Here is a 19930-nt window from a genome sequence, read left to right as displayed (position 1 = left end):
GGGACTGAGCGCCCCGCCTCCTCCCGCATCCCGCCTTCGTCTCCGCCCCCTCGCCTAACCCGTCTCCGGCAGCCAGACCCCGCCCCCTCCCCAGGTGCCCCGCCTCAGGACCCGCCCCTGACCCGCCCCGTCCCTAGACGTCCCACCTCAGTCCGCATCCCCGGTCCCACCCCCTTACCGGAGCCTGGATCCCGCCTCCTTCCCAGGTGCCCCTCCTCAGTCTCCGCCCCCGGGCCCACCCACTTATAGGCGTCTAGACCCCGCCTCCTCTCCAGGCGCTCCCACTAGCGCAGCGGCGGAAATGGCCAAGGCGGGGCGAACTTCGCAGCGGAGGCGAAGGCGGGGACCCTACTCCTCCTTGCTCTCGCCGGCTCCTCCCACCCCGGGTCACGCCGTCACAGGGGCGGAAGCGGCGGCGGCGACGGCCGAGCGAGGGCTGCGGCTCGCGGCGCGGATCGTGCAGTCCCGTGCGCGCGGCGGCGCGCGGCTCAGGAGAGGCGCCCGCGGCCCCGGGCGGCGCGCCCCGTCCCGCACGCTTTCGGAGGTGAGGCGCACGCGACTCCGGGGGCGGCCGTAGGAGCTGCGGCGGATTTCGGGTGACAGCTCTGCACAAAGCAGCTCGGTTGGGATGCAAACCCTCCTTCTCTTGTGCGGCGCCCCTCGCCCGGGTGGGAGGTGGACGGATGCCCTGGAGGCTGATACCTCCCTCTCCGGATTGGAAGCGCGGTGCGGGGTGGGATCCCTGTCCGAGGAGGAGGAATTCCCGGGCCGGGGTGTTGCGGCGACGGGGTTCCCTGATTAGTCGTTGTGTTGCGGGTTTCTCCTAATCCCCTACAATGTTTTCTTTCTGCACAGCGCTGCCTTCTCCCCGCGACTGCTTGCACCTTTTCAGTCCTCAGGTGAGCCCCGGAGGCTGTTGCTTCTCCGACTTCGGAGAATAGAGGAGAAAGCTTTTCGGAAAGTGAGGCGGCTGCAGCTGCGCCGGGGACGCTGGGGATTCCTCCCGGAGACTGTTAAAGCCCTGTCACCTGCGGTGTGCGTGCTGCGCCGGGGAAACCCACCGCCCGGAGTAGGAACTCCCTTGCGCGTTCTCAGCCGAGCGTGCGGCGGCGAGGAGCGCGTACAGCCTTGCAGGTGTAGCCGTGCCCCGGCGGGGCCACCGCGCGTTGAGGCGCGGTCGGCATGGCCAGGTTGCTGGGGTAACACCGCGGGGACTGGGAGCCCGGAGCCGGCGGCCCGGCTGTGGTAGTTGTTAGTCAACAGCCTGGCAGCTGGCAGGTGAAACAGGAAGGAAGAGGAAGGCCCAGCTGTAGAAAGTTGGGGTTCAGTGATATGGAACCTAGCCAGATAGGAGGCCCAGGCTTCTCTCGGGTGAGCGCACAGGAGTCCCCAGACCATCACTCCACATCCACGCACGACTCAAGACTTGCGTTTTGTTGGGTTGGTTTTTAAGAAAATCTACTTGAGTGGGAGGGAAGGTTTCTAAGGAAGTACATGAGAAAATGACCGTCAGGAATTAATAGTCTTTCGGGCAGGGAGAGTCATCAAAGCATTCAGGCAGTTGAACTGGATCCATATTTTGGAAATTTTGATTAGTGTGGGTGCAGTAAGGTGCTAGTCCTGCCCTATTTTAAGTGGCCCAAAGGGAAATTCCTGTTTTTGTTGTCTGAAGAAGTTTCTAGTAGTTTGTCTTATTTTTAGAAATGCTGATTCCACTATATATTTTTTATTCCAACCTGAAGGCATTTTGATTCGTATTTTTATGAATAATATGTGTTGTTTTTTAAAATCTTTTTGAAGAATTTACTTCAGAAAAAATGCTGGAAATCTAGGCATTGATATCTCCACATATATTTACACCCCCAACCCCATGTTTCTTTTGTAACATTAAAAGAAAACCAAACTTAAGGATTTAAAATTAGGGGAATATATGCTTATAAAATTAAAATGAACATGAAACATGGATTATATTTAAAATTAGGTGTATTTACTAATTTGGAGAACTAGGTGGGAAAGCACTTTCAGCATACTAATTTATTTTAATGATCAGTATTTGAGATTTTATTTTTTAAATCACCACTTGAGGAAAAATTTTTATTGATTTTAGAGGGAGAGGAAGGGAGAGAGAGGGAAGAGAGAGAAACATTGATGTGAGAGAGAATATCGATTGGGGGATTGAACCCACAACCTTTTGGTGTACAGGATGATGCTCTAACCCACTTAAGTCACGGACCAGGGCTCTGAGATTATATTTAAAAAGCACAAAAATTATAGTCCTTCGAACTTTACTTAAAATTTTTTCCCTCTATTTGAAGCCCTAAGAATGTACCAACAATAAAAATACAGAATTTACAGCAAGTGTCATATAATTAAAGGTGAAAATGTACTCCCCTAAAAATTTCATATTTTTCGCAGACAATACAGATTTAATAATGGCTTTTATAGCTAATGTATTCATTTCCTTTTTAACCATTTGTTGATTTACATCATTCTTTATTGCAATTAAATATGTATTTTCCAGTATACAGTTGGACTTAAATGTTTGACGAAAATTCTGGAAATTATGCTTTTTTTGCGAATGCTTGCATTCCTAGGGTCAAATGTTGCGTGAACCTAGGCTGATTATATTTATGTTGCTAAACCCCAGATATTTTTGCAGCAGTACTTATGTATACTATACATTTACAAATACTATATTTACATATGTCTTATTTGTAGTTCATTTTGTGAATAATGTGGGATATATGTTTTATATAAAGAGATTTGTTAGATTGGAAAGCCTTTTGAAAATATAAATGTGATCCAGAAAGCCTTCTTTAGGTTTAAAAATTATAGGTAGGTGGTAGTACTTTTAGCATTATTATTAGTGTTTTATCCATCTGTATCCAGAGTGCCATAAAACTAAATGACAACTTAATTAATGCTCAAAGAACTATAATGCATTTCAGAATATGTATAGAGTTTACGTGTTCACAACTAACCTAATGGCTTTGAGAAAATGAAGAATTAAAGGAAAATCGTTCATAACATTGGTATCAAGATTTCTCAAAGTCGATGTAGCTAGAAAACTTTTCTGAAAATCTTCATACGTGATGTTAATAATCTATTAAAAATGCTCTTAGATGCTCTGGCTGGTTTGGTTCAGTAGTTAGAGTGTCGGCCGGCAGACCAATTAATTGCGGGTTCAATTCTGGTCAAGGGCATGTACCTTGGTGGTGATTTTCCCCTGGCCCTGGTTGGGTTGCTGCAGGAGGCAGGCAATTGATGTGTCCCTTTCATATCGATGTCTGTCTGTCTGTCTGTCTCTCTCTTCCTCTGTCTCCCACTCTATCTGAACAAAAATGGAAAAACATCCTCGGGTGAGGATAAAAAAGAAAATGCTCTTAAGAGCATTAGTAGAACTCACAAATAGGAAACAATAGGATTACAAGCCCCTCAAAGCTTTTCTTCAAGTTTAAGATTATATACAGGCATACCTCGATTTATTGCACTTCACAGGTGTTGCCATTTTTTGGTTGATTGAAATCAAGACCCCTAAAGAAAAAGATTACAACTCGCTTTATAGTGATACTTACTTCATTATGGTGGCCTGGAACCAAATCTCCAATATCTCCGAAGTATGCCTGTATGTGTAATTTTGTATCTTATGATAACACTTTTACACTTTCAAATGCCTTATCTGTAGGTATGTCCTATTTATTTTGCAGGCTATTTGTGTGAGTATGTGTGTAGCAAATATAGTGGATCAGAGAAGGAGATCTGTGATAATTGTAGAACCCACATATTATTGAGTATACTTACTTCTGCTAAGCATTATTCATTCCTTATCTAACTTAATTGAAAAAATACTAATTTGATAACTCAATCTTTTGTGGTTACTATGCATTATTTTTGTTCTAAACTTTTGTGTTTTTTTTTTTATAAAATTTTTTTTTCCCTTTATTGATTTTAGAGAGAAAGGAAGGGAGAGGGAGAGAGATGGAAACACCAATGTGAGAGAACATAGTTTGGCCACCTCCTGCATGCCCCCCACTGGGGATCAGTCCCACAACCAGGAATTGAACTGGCGACCTCTTCATGCATGGGTTGATGCTCAACCACTGAGCCTCACGGACCAGGCTAAACTTTTGGTTCTTAAAGTTTGTTTAACCATGCTGTTATTAGACTAGTTGAGAACTTAAAAAATTTTTCCAGTAGATGATACAGTAACTGCCCTGGCCTGATAGGCCAAGTATGTTGATTCAGTCCTTGGTCAGGGCACAAACAAGAAACAACAAATAAATGCATAAATAAGTGGAACAACAAATCAATGTTTCTCTCTCTCCCCCACCCCTTCCTTCCTCTCTCCTTTTTCCCCCTCTCCCTTCCCCTTTCTCACTCCCTAAAATCAATCAATAAATAAAAATAAAAAGATACAGTAAATACCCAGATTCCTATGTTTGGTAATGACTAGATGGTATGCCTGAGGTTTGTTGGGTTTCATTGAAAAGGAATTAATGCAGTTTTTTTTTAAGTGTAATAGAGATCAAAATTCAGGAACTACTAAGAAAACATAGATGGAGAGAAAGAGACAGATATTAGGTATTTTTACTTACTGAATTTTACAAACAATGATTTGTTTATTGGTCACTTGTACAGTGTTTTTCTCAATTTTATATTTTTGAATGTACATTACTAATGGATAACATTTATTGCCAGGCCTGGTGCTTTAAATAGATTATTTTACTTAATGTTCACACCCATGCTATAAAATACTATTGCTATACCCATTTTATATATGAGAACACTGAGGTCTTAGAATATTAAGTAACTGAAAGCAATGGCTTCACACTCAAGCAGTCTAACTGTAGAGAATATACAGAGTGTCCCAAAAAAATGTATTCAGGGTGTCTGTAGATTCTGTTAACATTTTGAAAATGAAATGTATTTTAATAAACACTGGCTTTATAACTACACATTTTTTGTGTACACATTTTTTTAGGACATCCTATATTGCCTAGTATTGCGTAATAACTTTGCTCTACTTATTTAATGGGATTTTTGTTGTTGTTGTTTTGTGTGGTGTTTTTTTTGGATGTGTGTTGGTTTGGTTTTTTGCAGATTACCTGATACAATGGCCACCCCGCGGGGAAGAACAAAGAAAAAAGCATCTTTTGATCATTCTCCAGATAGCCTTCCTTTGAGGAGTTCCGGTAGGCAGGTATTATTCATTTGTTCATTCTGTGCACCTGTTTTGAGCACACAAAATTATTCTGATTGGGACTGAAGAATTAGAAATGAAAAGATGTAATTCCAGTCCTCAAGGAACTTGCAGACTAGTGGAGAAATTCACCCCGGAACAATCACAGTATAGGATGATAAAGAGAAAGAATGTAGAAAAAAGCATACTGGCAGAGGGAACAGCAAAGATAAAGACAGGGTGTGAATCAACATTGGGTGTTCAGAGAATTGCAGCTGTGGGGTTGCCTCCAGGATGTGAGCTGGGGCCAGATCATGCTTGGCTTGCTGTCATTCATAGGAATTTGACGTCAGCTTATAGATGGTTGGATGCTGTTGATGGTTTACTTGCTGCTATCTCTCTTTTAGGGCTTTTTCTTTGTTTTTCCTAAAGAAAAATCTTGAATGATGTAATTCTTTTTCTAGAATATTTTTAGTTTTGTTTTCTTTTTAAATATGCAATACTGAGAAGATATCACTGCTCTAAGAAAAAAGAACAAGTCCTAATTTTATTTTTATTGATACAGCTTTTCCCCAAGAAAGGTTTGCATGCATTTTAGTTCTCTACTCAGAGACTTATCGCTAAAGTACTGGTTCTGTATTTCAGGCAAGTTAGTGAATTATTTGCACAGTACAGTCTAAAGGAAATTGCTGCATTGTCAGCTCCTAACCTACTGCCAGGTTGTTGTTGATATTAATGTTTACAACTCCTAACATGGAAGTGATTTCAGTAGTAAACCTTCCACCACATTCACCCTTGGCCTTCCGATGAAATCTTAACCTCAACTGGTTCTTTCTAAGGCAAAGAAAAAAGCAACCGAGATGACAGATGAGGATGAAGACGGTGGGTCAGAGAAGAAGTACAGGAAATGTGAAAAGGCAGGCTGTACAGCAACGTGTCCTGTGTGCTTTGCAAGTACTTCTGAAAGGTCTGTTTATATGACATGTCTTGGCCTCACATTCCTGCCTGTGAGAGCATTCTTTGTGAGGACATCATCCTCAAAGATAGTTTTACTAAAGATAGATATAGATACTGTAAGTCATCTAATAATAGAGACATTACCCGTACATTCTGTGCACACCACACCCTCCTATACGCTCCTTGTGTTAGACAGCCATATCAGCTCTGCACAGTGGCCAATCAGTGTCCTCAAATCCTACAGACTGTGGCTGTACTTCTCTTGGGAGTTGAGGGTGGGGTAGGGATGGGGACACAGAAGAGAGAACTGTGGAGCTCCCTGTAGACCAGCAGGTGTTTACTTTGCTTCGGTTTCTTTTCTCCCTCATATGACATACCTCCTCTTCCAGTAGACCTAAACAGGTCTCACTGGACTGTGAGGCTAACTGCACTTGCCATTTCTATTGGAATGACACAAGCATGACCTTTTACTTCCAGAGAAAAATCTTCAGCGAAGGCTTAAGTTTCAGTAAAACCAGCAACACAAATCCCGTTGTTTTAATCACGAAGAGTGGTTGTGTTGGTATTCATTGTGGCACTAGATTTCATTATTTTACTACATTATTGGCTATTTGACAGGTTACATTTGCCAGATTGCCTGCTTAAGGGTTAGATTCCAACTGGCCAGATTCATTCACTATTCAGTATTGGGAAGGATGTTCTTACTAGAGACCACACTTCTCTTCTTCACTCATGTGCAGCTTGCAGTAAGCACAGTGACATCCCTTGTTTCATGTCATAAAACCCTCTCATGGCTCTAGGGAGTCTTGATAAAATTCCTAAGCCTCAGGCCCTTGATGTTCAACCAGCTAGGTTAGGTCCTCTAGTCTAAGTCCCTGTGTCCCTGTGTTATCACCTGTCAGTCATCCATTCCACTTCCCCTGTTACTAGCTCCTGATTGTTAGGATTCTAAGTGGAGAGAATGCAACATGGGCTCATAGGAGGTACTTGATACATGTTTTATGTTTTTTTAATGAAGGGGGTAGAGTGGGTTGGGGAGGCAAGGGGGGAATCTATTTTTGTGAGACAGGGAAGACTTTATTGTTGTTGGTTTTGGTAAAATAAAGGAGGCAAACTAGGGGGGAAAAGGTGAGAAGAAATGTTATTTATTACCAAAGCTACATGTTTTTGCTATTTTCAGATGTGCCAAGAATGGTTACACCTCCCGATGGTATCACCTCTCCTGTGGGGAGCATTTCTGTAATGAATGCTTTGACCATTACTACAGAAGGTTTGTTCTCTCATTGTTGGAGGTTTTCATAGTGGAGGAAGTCAGGTGGTTAAGGCTGAGTCCACAAGCTTACTGAATTATTCCACTGTTGCAGCCATGCCTCTTTTGACTACAGCTGTGCCAGACCTTTATGCCATAGTTTGCATGTGTGCGTGCTTATATGTGTGCATGCTCAAGGTTCAAACAATATCTGCCTCAATGAGACAGTTATTCTCTTTAGTCTGCAAGTCCTGAAAACTCTAGGAGCTGCTTTACTCTTCTATGTCAGTGCACAGGGGACGAATGCCAAGATTGGGGGGATAGGTGCTGACAACTAGAGGGAGCTTGGACACACATGTAGCTGCTACCCCTTCCTAATTCCTAATATTTTTACATCTTAATGATAGGAATGCCCCTTTCCTGACAGCCTCATTTATGGGTACCATAATAACTTCCCCCTCTTTATAATATGACTAGTTAAGTCCTTTGCATAAGATTTTCTAACCTGCCTCCTATTTTGAAAACCCAATTGACTTATAGCTTGATATATTTATTTTTATTATTTTTCAGCCATAAGGATGGATATGACAAGTATACGACATGGAAAAAAATATGGACTAGCAATGGAAAAACTGAACCTAGTCCCAAAGCTTTCATGGCAGACCAGCAACTCCCCTACTGGGTAAAAAGGATAATGCTTTATTGTTGTGTAAGGCACTTGTGTACCTAAAAGCGAGAAGAATGGATGAAAATACTGATTTTTAAGAAATTTTTCTTTTATTACATTTATTGTTCTATGTCTATTAAAGCAAATCACATTTCTTATTTTTGTAGGAAACTTCAATGTAGTATAAAGAGAAAACTAAAGACTTAACCACCAGTTGGTGATAGCCATGGCCAAAAGCTTATGTGTCTCTCTCATCTTTTTCTTCTGTCAATTTTTTTTTTTTTTTATCCTTACCCGAGGACATTTTTCAATATTTTTTGTTCAGATAGAGTGGGAGAGAGAAAGAGAGAAACATCAACGTGAAAGGGACACATTGAGTGGTTGCTACCCTCATGACCCAAACAGGGCCGGGGACAAACTGCAACCGAGGTACATGCCCTTAGCGGGAACCGAACCCGGGTCTCTCTGGACCTCAGGCCGATGCTCTAACCGCTGAGCCAAACTGGCCAGGGCTCTTCTGTCAATTTTTGAAGTATATCTTTAAACATAATTTCAAACACAATTTCAAGCTTAATAAGGTTGAACATTATACTTTGTTAACTTTTAGTTTTTTTATTTAACTTTATATTATTTTTCCATTCTTTGAAAATAAATTGCAGTGTTGCATATATTAGATAAATGGCCCATCATTTAATAAATTATGCGCTAAATTTTTAATATCATAGGTAGATTTGAGCTTCTCATGCACACTTAAAAATTTTTTTTATTGGAGTGAAACTCATAATATAAAATTAGCTATTTTAAGGTGTACCATTCATTGTCATTTAGTACACTGACAGCGTTGTGCATCCACCACCTCTAATTTCAAAGCATTGTCATTTTTAAAACAATATTTTTTCTTTATTGATTTTTTAGAAAGAGAGGAGGGAAATGAGAGGGAGAGAGAGAGATAGAAACATCAATGAGAGAACATGGATTGGCTTTCTCCTGCATGCCCCCCACTGGGGATTGGGCCCACACCCTGGGCATGTGCCCTGACCAGGAATCAAACTGGCGACCTCTTGGTGCATGGGTCGACACTCAACCACTGATCCACACCAGCTGGGCAGCATTGTCATCATTTACAGAGTAAACCTGTGCCCATTAAGCAGTCACTTCTCATTTTTCTCTCCCTCTAGACCTGGCAACTATTAATTTGATTTCTGTCTTTATGAATTAATTTGATTTCTGTGTTTACTTTGGATGTTTTCTATAAAGGAATCGTGTAGTATATAACTTTTCTTGTCTGGCTTCTTTCGCTTAGCAAGTTTTGAGGTTCATCCATGTTGTAGCATATATTAGTTCTTTGTTCCTTTTTATGGGGGAATAATATTACCAAATTTAATTTATCCATTCATTAATTGGACAGTTGGATCACATCCATCTTTTAGTTATTGCAAAAGAGTTGCTATGAACATTTGTGTATAAATATTTATTTGAACACCTGTTTTCAATTCTTTGCAGTATGCATCTAGGAATAAAATTGTTGGGTCACATTCTGTGTTTAACTTTTTGAGGGACTTCCAAACTGTTTTCCTTAGCAACTGCTGTAGCATCTTTTATTCCCACCAGCAGTGTATAACGGTTTAAATTTTTCCACATTCTCACCAATTTATATTTTTTGTTTTGTTTTGTTCTAGCTATCCTAGTGGGGGTGAATGGTATCTCATTGTGGCTTTGATTTGCATTTCCCTAGTGATTAATGAGTCTTATCATGTGCTTGTGAGCCATTTGTATATCCTCTTTGAAGAAATATCTGTTCAAGTCTTTGCCCATTTTTAAATTGGGTTGTCTTTCATTGTTGAGTTGTAAGAGTTCTTTATTCTGGATACTAAACCCTTATTAGATATATTATTTGTAAATATTTTTTCCTATAGGGAGTCTTCACTTGATAGTGTCCCTTTGATGCACATACATTTTTATTTATTTATTTTTAATCCTCACCTGAGGATATTTTTCCATTTTTGTTCTGATAGAATGGGAGGGAAAGAGAGGGAGAGAGAGAGAGAGAAACATTGATGTGAGAGGGACACATCAACGATTGCCTCCCACATGACTGACTAGGGCCAGGGACTAACGGCAACTGAGGTATATGCCCTTGACCGGAATTGAATCTGCAATTCATTGGTCCACAGGCCTATGCTCTAAACACTGAGAAAAACCAGCCAGGGTGATACACACAAGTTTTTAATTTTGAAGTTCAGTTTATCTGTTTTTTCTTTTGTTGCACGTGCTTTTTGTGTAATATCTAAGAATTCATTGCCAAATCTGAGGTCATGAAGATTGATTCCTATTTTTTCTTCTAAGAGTTCTACCATTTTAGCTCTTACATTAGTGTTTGATCCATTTTGGGTTAATTTTTGGATATGTGTGAAATAGGGATCCAACTTCACTCTTTTGCATATAGATATCTGCACACTTAAAAAAAAATAAACTAGGCCATTGTGGCTCAGTGGATTGAGCACCGTCCTATGGACTGAGAGGTCTCAGTTCGATTCCCATTCAGGGCACATGCCTAGGTTGTGTGCTCGATCCTCAGGGGCTGTGCAGGAGGCAGCCGATCGATGTTTCTCTCTCACATGGATGTTTCTAGCTCTCCCTTCCTCTCTCTCTCTCTCTCTCCCTCTCTCTCTCTCTCTCTCTCTCAAAAAATCAGTAAAACTGTATTTAAAAAAAATAAAAGTAACCTTTTTATTTTAGAATAATTTTAAATTTACAGGAGAGTTGCAAGAATAATACAGAAAGTTGCCATATATCCTTCACCCAGTTTCTTCTAATGTTATCATCTAAGACATTGTGATTGCTTGTCTAACTAAGAAATTAACATTAATACAGTACTAAGCTATATTACAGACTTTTTTTGGATTTCATCAGTTTTTTCACTAGTGTCTTTTTACTGTTCCAGGAACTATCCAGGACACCACATGCATTTAGTGCCTAGTTTATGACTAACTGGAATTAAATTTACCTCTGATTATTTCCTTAGGTTAGAGCTGGAAAACCTTTCTGACAACAGTAGTTGTCAGATCCTGTTTACATTTTTTTGGTGCCTGAGCTAGTATTGAATCAGAAGTTACCCTAATAGGGTAAAAGTGGATTATATGGGTGGAGGTCATGGTCATACAATGGAGAGAAAAAGTACTTAGAAGTGCTAAGGGACTGGTCACATCATATGGTGAAGATGGTGGAAGAGAGAAATGCAGGCTCAAGATTAGCCAACTGATTGACCTTGACATATTACTTTCCATTTAGGTTCAGTGTACAAAACCTGAGTGTGGAAAATGGAGGCAACTTACCAAGGAAATCCAGCTTACTCCACAGGTAGCGAAGACCTACCGCTGTGGTATGAAACCAAACGTTGCTGCTAAGGTATGATCTCAAAAGGTTTTCCTTTCTAATTCATTGTTAGGTTAATTTATTTGTTAGTAAATGGTAGTGCTGTGTATTTTTCATTTATTGTATTGATTGTTGTGTCAGGATTGTATTGGCCCCCATACATATAACAGAACCCCAACTACAATGGCTTAACCAATGGAAGATTTTATTTTTCTCTCATTATGAGCAGTTTGGAAATAGGCTGTCCAGGGTTGGTATAGTTGCCCAAGGAAGTCTCCGTGTAGTTTCTAGTTCTGCCACAAGATGGGTGCTGCATTGTCAGCCATCCTGTCCAAATTCTAAGCAGTAAAGATGGGACAGTCAAAGGGTAAGAGGGGTGTGCCAGATGAGTCTCTCCCTCTTTTATTGAGAAAACGGAAGCTTTCCTGGAAGTTCCAACAGTAGATTTCTATTTATATCTCATTGGCTAGAACAAGATCATGCAGCTACTCTAACAGTAGAGATGAAGGAGGAAAATATTTTATAATTGAGTATGTTGTAATATCAAACAAAACCACAATCCTTCTACTAAGGAAGAAAGGATGACTGGATATGTTTGGATAGTTAGGAATCTGCCATCATTGGTGTGATGTGCCTTTTTTGATATTTGGCAGCTACTTAGTGTTTAAAATATGTAGTTGCTTTAATGTGTTAAAGCATTAATCTACACAGATGTCTCTGGTTCCTTCAGTACATTAAAAAATGTTAGGAATCAGAATCGAGGGATAATTCACATATCATAAAATTCACAATTTTAAATATACAGTTCCATGATTAGTGGTATATTCACAAAGATACAGTCATCACTGGCAACATATTTTCTTAATTCAAGTATTTTCCACAAAAGAATGAATGAAAGTTTTATAAAGTTTGTGATCAAGTTTTTTAAAACATGGGATTTAAGATATAAATATTAATTTATTTATTTATATTTTAATCCTCACCCAAGGATTTTTTCCCCCATTTATCTTGTGGGGGGTGGGGAGAGAGAGAAACATCGATGTGAGTGGGACACATAGACAGGTTGCCTTCTGCTCAAGCCCACCAGGACCAGGGATGAACCAGAATTAAACCTGCGACTCTTTGGTCTGCGGACCGACACTCTAACCACTGAGCCACACCGGCTAGGGCAGATTGGCACATCTTTTAAGACTCTTGATACAAATACCTAAACTACTTCTTAAAGGTTTAAAGACGTATAGTACAAAGAGATCATGTTATCAAACCCTTACCTGCATTGAATGATAGAATTTTTTTTTAACCCTTACTTGAGGATATTTTCATTGCTCTTTAGACAGAATGGAAGGTGGGGGTAGGGGGGTTGGGGATGAACATCAATGTGAGAGAGACACATCGACTGGTTGTTTCCCTCCCAAATGACCCTGACCAGGACTGGGGGTCAAACCTGCAACCCAGGTATGTGTCTTGACCAGTAATGGAACCTGTAACCCTTAGATCTTCAGGCAGTGCTCTAACCGCTGAAGCCAAACTGGCCAGGGCAAGTCGTAGTATTTTTAATAGATGTAAAAATGTATCTTTTTTTTTTTTTAATTGAGTTACAATATATGCACAGATCTTAAATGCATTTTATTGAGTTTTGGAAAATGTCTGCATTGTGTAACTAATACACAATTAAGATATACATTTCTACTACCCTAAAAATTTTAGTTATTTCCTTCCCTGCCACTAAAGGCAACCACTATTCTGATTTCTGTGCCCTAAACAGAGTTTTACCTGCTCTTGAACGTCATAAAAATGGAATCAGCCAATATATACTCTTCTGTGTTAGGTTTCTTTTACTAAGTATAATTGTTTTGAGATTCATCCATATTGTTGCATGGATCAGTAGTTTTTCCCTTTTTTGCCAAGTAGTATTCCATTATATGGATATACCACAATTTGTTTAACTGTTTTCCTTTTGGAGGGCATTTGTGATGTTTTAAATTTTTTTTTTTTTTTTTTTTTATCCTCACCCGAGGACATCTTTCCATTTTTTGTTCAGATAGAGCGGGAGGGAGAGAGAGGAAGAGAGAGAGAGAAACATCCATGTGAAGGGACACATCGAGTGGCTGCCACCCACACGACCAACCAGGGCCGGGGACAAACTGCAACCGAGGTACATGCCCTTAGCGGGAACCGAACCCGGGTCTCTCTGTACCGCAGGCCGACGCTCCAACCGCTGAGCCAAACCGGCCAGGGCTTAAATTTTTTGCTATTATGAATAAAACTATAGTGAACATGCTATGCAAGTGTTTTTGTGGACCTAAGGTTTTATTTCTTAAGGGTAAATACATAGAAGTGGAATTGCTGAGTCAGATGGTAAATTTATACTTCAGAAACTGCCAAATGGTTTTCTACGGTTGTTGTAGCATATTGCAACACTTGGTAGTGTTACTCCTTTTTTTCTTTAATTTTAGCTATTCTAGTGGGCATGTACTGGTATGTCATTGAGGTTTTAATTATTATTTCCCTGAGGAATAATGATGTTGAGTATCATTTCTTATGCTTATTGGACATTCATACTTTGTCTTTGGAGAAATTATCTGTTCAAGTCTTTTTTAAAAATTGGGTTTGTCTTGTAGGAATTCCTATGTAATCTGGTTATGAGGTATGATCTTGAATATTTTTCCCAGTCTTTGTCTTACCCTTTCATTTTCTTATTGTCTTCTGATGAGCAGTTTTTAATTTTGAAGCCTAGTTTATTCATTTTTTTATGTTTAGAACTTTTTGTATCTTTTCTGAGAAATCACTGACTACCTCTCAATTTACACAGATAGTTTCATATGTTTTCTTTGAGGAGCTTTATAGTTGTAGCTTTTACATTAAGGTCTCTAATCTAGCTCGTATTAATTTTTGGTTTTGATGTGAGGTATAGACCACGACTCATTTATTTTTCAAGTAAATACTTAGTTGTTCAGTACCATTTGTTGAAAAGATTGTTTTTTCCCCACTGAATTATCTTGGCTTTGTTATCAAAAATCAGATGGCCATACATGTTGGTCTGTTTCTGGATTCTGTTCCATTGATCTTTTTGTTTATTCTTACCCTGGTACTCTGCTGGTTTGATTATTGTATCTTTATAATAAGTCTTAAAATCAGGTAGTACAGTCGCCTCTGTTTTTGTTTTTCAAGATTATTTTGGCTCTTCTAGGTCCTTTACCATATAAATTTTATTATTAGTTTGTCAGTATCTACAAAACCGCCTCTGGGATTTTTTGGTAATGCAGTGAATCTATAGATAATTTTAAGAAGAATTGACACCCCTACATTTTTGTCTTTTAATACATGGGTTAGCAAACTATGGGTCAAATCTGCCCCTCCCCACCCCCGCCGTTATTGAAAAATATTTACTGTCTGACCCTTTATAGAAAATGTTTTCAACTGTTCTGACCCATGAGCATGCTGTATCTCTCCATCTTTTCAGGGTCTTTAATTTCTCCCAACAATGTTTTTGAGTTTTCAGTGAGGATGTTTTTTGTTAAATAGATTTCTAGATTATTTTTTTCTGTGATTGTAAGTAGAATTTATTTCTAACTTTTTTTCAAGTTGTTTGTTGCAATGATATAGAAATATAATTTTTTATATGTTTTTATATTTAGAGGCTTTGTTAAATTATTAAACTTATTAAATTTCTTAGTTCTTTTTGTAGATTCCTTTGGGTTTTCTATAGTTGTAACAATTGTGAATAAAGACTGCTTATGTATTTATTTATTTATTTATTTATTTATTATCCTCACCCGAGGACATTTTTTGTTCAGATAGAGTGGGAGGGAGAGAGAGGAAGAGAGAGAGAGAGAGAGAGAAACATCGACGTGAAAGGGACATATTGAGTGGTTGCCACCCGCACGACCCAATCAGGGCCGGGGACAAACTGCAACTGAGGTACATGCCCTTAGTGGGAACCGAACCTGGGTCTCTCTGAACCGCAGGCCAGTGCTCTAACTGCTGAGCCAAACCAGCCAGGGCAAGATTGCTTTGCTTTTTTAAAAAAGCTCAGTCTTTTTGCTCTTTTTTTCTCTTGCCTTATTACATTGGTCAGGACCACCAGTACTGTGTTGAATAGAAGTTGGAGAGCAGACATCCTTCCCTTGTTTCTGACATTGGAGGAATGTGTTCAATATTTTGTCATTATGTATAATGCTGGCTGCAGCTTTTCGCAAATGCCTTTTATCAGACTGAAGAAGTTCCTTTGTATTCTTAGCTTGCTGAGAACTTTTTATTATGAATGGATATTGGATTTTGTCAGATACTTTTTCTCCATCTTTAATAATGATCATGTGGTCTTTCTCCTTTAATCTGTAAATGTGGTGCATTACACTGATTCCGGAATGTTAAAACTACCTTGCATTCTTGGTGGGGGAAATCGCATTTGTTTTGAATGTATCATCCTTTTAATAAATTGTTGGATTCAGTTTGTTAATATTTTGTTAAGGATTTTTACATCTGTGTTCATGATGGATACTCTGTCATTTTCTTTACTTGTAATGTTCTTGGGTTCTGCTCTCTGAGTTATGCTGGTTCAGTCAAATGAATTCGGAAGTATATCCTCTCTTTTGTTAAAGAAGTCGGGTAATGTTGATATTTCTTTTTTAACATTTGGTATAATTCACTAGTGAAATCATTTGGGAGAGTTTCCTTTTTTTTTTTGGTACGTGCCCCTAGCGGGAACTGAACTTGGGACTCTCTGGTCCGTAGGCGGACACTCCAACCGCCGAGCCAAACCGGCCAGGGCAGGACAGTTTTCTTTGTGAGAAGTTTTAAAATTACAAATTCAGTTTCTTTAACAGATACATGACAATTTAGGTGGTTTTATTCTACCAGTTTTAGAGTATGGGGTTTTTTGTTTGTTTGTTTCCAAGAAATTTGCTTCTTTCATCTACATTGTCAAATTTGTTAACTTAAAGTTGTTTGCACTGTTCCCTTATTCTCCTTTTAATGTCGGTGAGCTCTGTGATGATATCTTTGTTTTTATTTTTGATGTTGGTAATTTGGAAGTGAAAGGTGGAAAGCATAAATCTAAGCCTGGGACCTGGGTCCTGGAATTAATAAGTCTTGTTCTAAAACCTTTCATTTTAGCCCTTTATTGATTCTTGAGCTCAGTCTTTAGAGTAGAGGCCTCTCTAAGGAATGGAAAACAATGGGAAGGGCTGACACTGAGAAATTGTGGGAAATTCATTTTCCAGGCTGAGTGCACTGATGGGAATTTTCCAGGCTGAGTGCAGTGATGGGAATTGGGTTTGAGTAATGAAGGAACATTAGCTTGTGTGGCAAAGGGGAAACTAGCCAAAACAGTGCCATGCCTTCAATGAACTTAACTAGCACCTGTGCCCCAGGTTACTTCTCAAGTCAAAAGTAGACTCAGTGGCATTTCATTATAATATTTAAAGGAGAGTTCAGTCAAGAGCAGTAAAAATTAGCAGAGTATTTTAATAGATACTAGCCTTTGGGCCATTTCATTCATCCTATTTCTGCGAAGTTTCTAAACAGTTGATGATTTGCTTGCTAATGTATGTTACTAAATAATTAGGTATGATTTTACATAAAAAGTTTATATTAAAATCATTTTGTATTATGCTTTGATTAGCTTTAGTTTATCATTTGGAATTATATATAATCCCTCTTCTCTTTTACCTGCTGACAATGGAATGTACAACTTTGACTTCATCTCTACTAATTATTCCAATTATCCAAGTCCCTTTTTTTGTTTATTTTTCTTTGGGTGATAATTATCCTTTTCAATTTTTTCAGTTTAAGTGGTTTTTGAAAAGTCTAAGGTTTTCTTTAGAATGGTTTTACATGTAGACAAATGATATATGTTCATTACTGAAAAATTCAAACAATATAGAAAAAACAAAGATGGTAAAAAATTCATGCAGTCATCATCATGAAATAACCCATCGTTAAATAAGACTTATTCGAGTATTTTTTAATGTATTTCGAAGAAAAGGCCTGGGTGATAAATAATTTCATATTAAGAAATAGTTCTATACATGCTGGTTTTATGTCAAATGACTGCGTTCAGTACAGCAACATTTCAAATCAGAAAAAGAAGCCTAAGTGAATAAGAAATGAACATAGGATAATTATTTATGTCCAGAAATAGTAGTTTCTAAAAACTCCCTAAAAGGTTATGAAACTGGGATGAGAATGGTACAAGGTTGGAATCAATTTTTTACTTTCATGTTTCAATTTTACCTATTAATTGACACCCTGCTGTGAAAGTGGAAAAGGTAAATTGTCACACTTGAGCCCACCTCCCCTTTCCCTCCCTCCGTTTTTGTTCTGTTCGTGTTTTGTTGTTCTGTTGTTTAGTAGTGTGCTCTGTCAGAGTGAATATATCATTTATTTTCTGTAGCCATAGCCCCTCCATTGCTTACTCTTGCTTCTGTATTTACCACCCATCATTTCTCTTAACCACAGTTCCTTTTGTCCCAACTTCTTTATTTTGATTCATCACATGGTTGACTGTATTTTAACATCAAGAACTTTTTCTTTAGGAGGACTGAGAGGTGTCAGATTCCTTAAGCTTTTGAAAACTTAATTGCCTTTCTCTCCTTCCAACCATCTTAAAGTTGAAGGCTTCATGGTCTTCTTAAATTCCAGCTTCTAAGTAGCGTATCATATGTTTTACACTTCTTCCTCTCCGCCAGATCCTCCCTGGAGACACTACTACTCCAGTCTGTTACTGCCTAGAGCCTGAAGTTTTGAAATATTTATTTAAATGGTGTTTATTGATCCAGAGTTCCCTTTGGTTTTCAGCTTGGTATTCTGTCAAGGACAAAGTCTGGAAAGGTTCATTTGAAAAACAACATTAAAAAGAAGGGTGGCAAACTACACACACTGTTTCAGAGCTTGCTTTTGTCATTTAATATATCTTGTAGATGCTTCCATCTCAGGACCTAAAGATCTCTTTCTCTTTAAAGACTCTACAATAATCTCTTGAACAGACGTTTGGTGATGAATTTAGCACAATTGAGAGCATTTAGGTGACTTGTAAACATTTGTCATTAGGGACAGTGCTGTAATGAATAACTATATCTTTGCCATTACTCAGTATATTTGTAGAAACAATTTCTAGGAATAAATTTTTTGTGTCAAAGAGAACACACTATTGTTTTAATAATTCTGAGACACAAAAGAAGATTTATAATTTGTGTGCAAGGAATAAACATTGAAACAAACACTCATGTATCCAGCATCCAGTTTTTAGAAACAGCGTTACCAATGTCTCTGTCACTCCCTGCATGTCCCTCAGTAATTGCTGTTCTTCCCCTCCCCTGCAAGGACAAACAGTATTTCGCATTTTGTATTTATTCCTCAGCTTTTTTACAGAGTTAATACATATTTACAAAACCCTAAACAACATGTCAAGTTTTGCCTATTTTTGTACTGATTATAAATTGTATCCTATTGTTTGCCTTCTTCTGCAGCTTGCTCTTTTCACTCAGTGTGAAGATTTTTCACATGCATCCATGTTGATGCCTAGAGCTCTCAGCCGTTAATTTCCCTTGCTGTATAGTATTGGATTGTGTGAATGTACCACGAAGTATCTGTTTTCTGTGCATGGGCATGACCATTGTTTCTGGGTTTGGGCTCTTACACACAGTGCTCCTGTGAGCATTCATGCATGCCTTTTCTAGTGCACATGTGCAGGAGTTTCTCTAGAGTATATTCAGGCCAGATTTGCTAGGCTATATGTATGCCAGTCTTCAGTTTATTTAGGTAACTTTTTAATTCAAATATACAAACAGAAAATGCACAGATCAAAATGCTCAGTGAATTTTCAGAAAGTCCCCATTTAGCCAGCTTCCAATAAAAAAATGGAACCACTACCCTGGCCGGTGTGGCTTTGTGTTTAGCATGTCGGCCCACGCACCGAAGGTGGTGGGCTCAATTCCCGGTCAAGGGCATGCACCTGGGTTGCAGGTTCAATCCTGGGCCCAGTTGGGGCATGTGTGGGAAATAACCAATCCCAGTCAAGGTCTCTCTCATCAATGTTTCTCTGTCTCTCCTCCTCCTTCCCTCTTTTCCACTCTCTCTCAAAATCAATGGAAAAAATATCCTTGGGTGAAGATTAACAAAAACAAACAAAAGAAATGGACTACTTACTAGTCCCTAAGAATCCCCTACCATTCCCTTTCACTCACAGCCTCCCTCCCTTGTTCCCCTACTTAACTATTCTGACCTAGAACACTGCAGATGTTTTGCTTGCTTTTGAACTTCACACGAGTGGAATCATACAGTGTGTTTTCTTTTGGTCTGGCTGCTTTCTGTCACCGTTGTGTTTGCAAGGTACATCTGCATTGTAGTGTGTGGTTGTAGTTTGTCCATTCTTATTGCCTTGTAGTGGCCATTGTTTGACTATGATACAGTTTATTTATTCATTGTACTCATGATGGGCTTCTGGGTTGTGTTTAGCTTTTTTCTATTACAAATAATCCTCCTTTGAGCATTTTATACTTCT

General features: G+C 39.1%; 1 protein-coding gene across 1 annotated transcript in view; it reads left to right on the top strand.

Annotated features, from left to right (window-relative positions):
* The first annotated feature begins 400 nt into the window (after nucleotides 1–400).
* Nucleotides 401–19930, top strand: part of KDM1B (lysine demethylase 1B) — a 49115-nt gene continuing 29585 nt past the window's right edge. The window contains exons 1-7 of the mRNA XM_036256114.1: nucleotides 401–544; nucleotides 856–899; nucleotides 5101–5200; nucleotides 6019–6146; nucleotides 7317–7406; nucleotides 7956–8067; nucleotides 11344–11460. Of these exons, the coding sequence (XP_036112007.1) occupies nucleotides 5114–5200; nucleotides 6019–6146; nucleotides 7317–7406; nucleotides 7956–8067; nucleotides 11344–11460 (534 nt within the window). The 5' untranslated portion in view covers nucleotides 401–544; nucleotides 856–899; nucleotides 5101–5113. The remainder of the gene's footprint in view (nucleotides 545–855; nucleotides 900–5100; nucleotides 5201–6018; nucleotides 6147–7316; nucleotides 7407–7955; nucleotides 8068–11343; nucleotides 11461–19930) is intronic.

Source organism: Molossus molossus, unplaced genomic scaffold, assembly GCF_014108415.1.
Source record: "Molossus molossus isolate mMolMol1 unplaced genomic scaffold, mMolMol1.p scaffold_m16_p_12, whole genome shotgun sequence".
NCBI classification, from domain to species: Eukaryota; Metazoa; Chordata; class Mammalia; order Chiroptera; family Molossidae; genus Molossus; species Molossus molossus.
The sequence above is the reverse complement of the archived record's forward strand: the minus strand, read 5'-3'. Positions and strand labels throughout refer to the sequence as shown.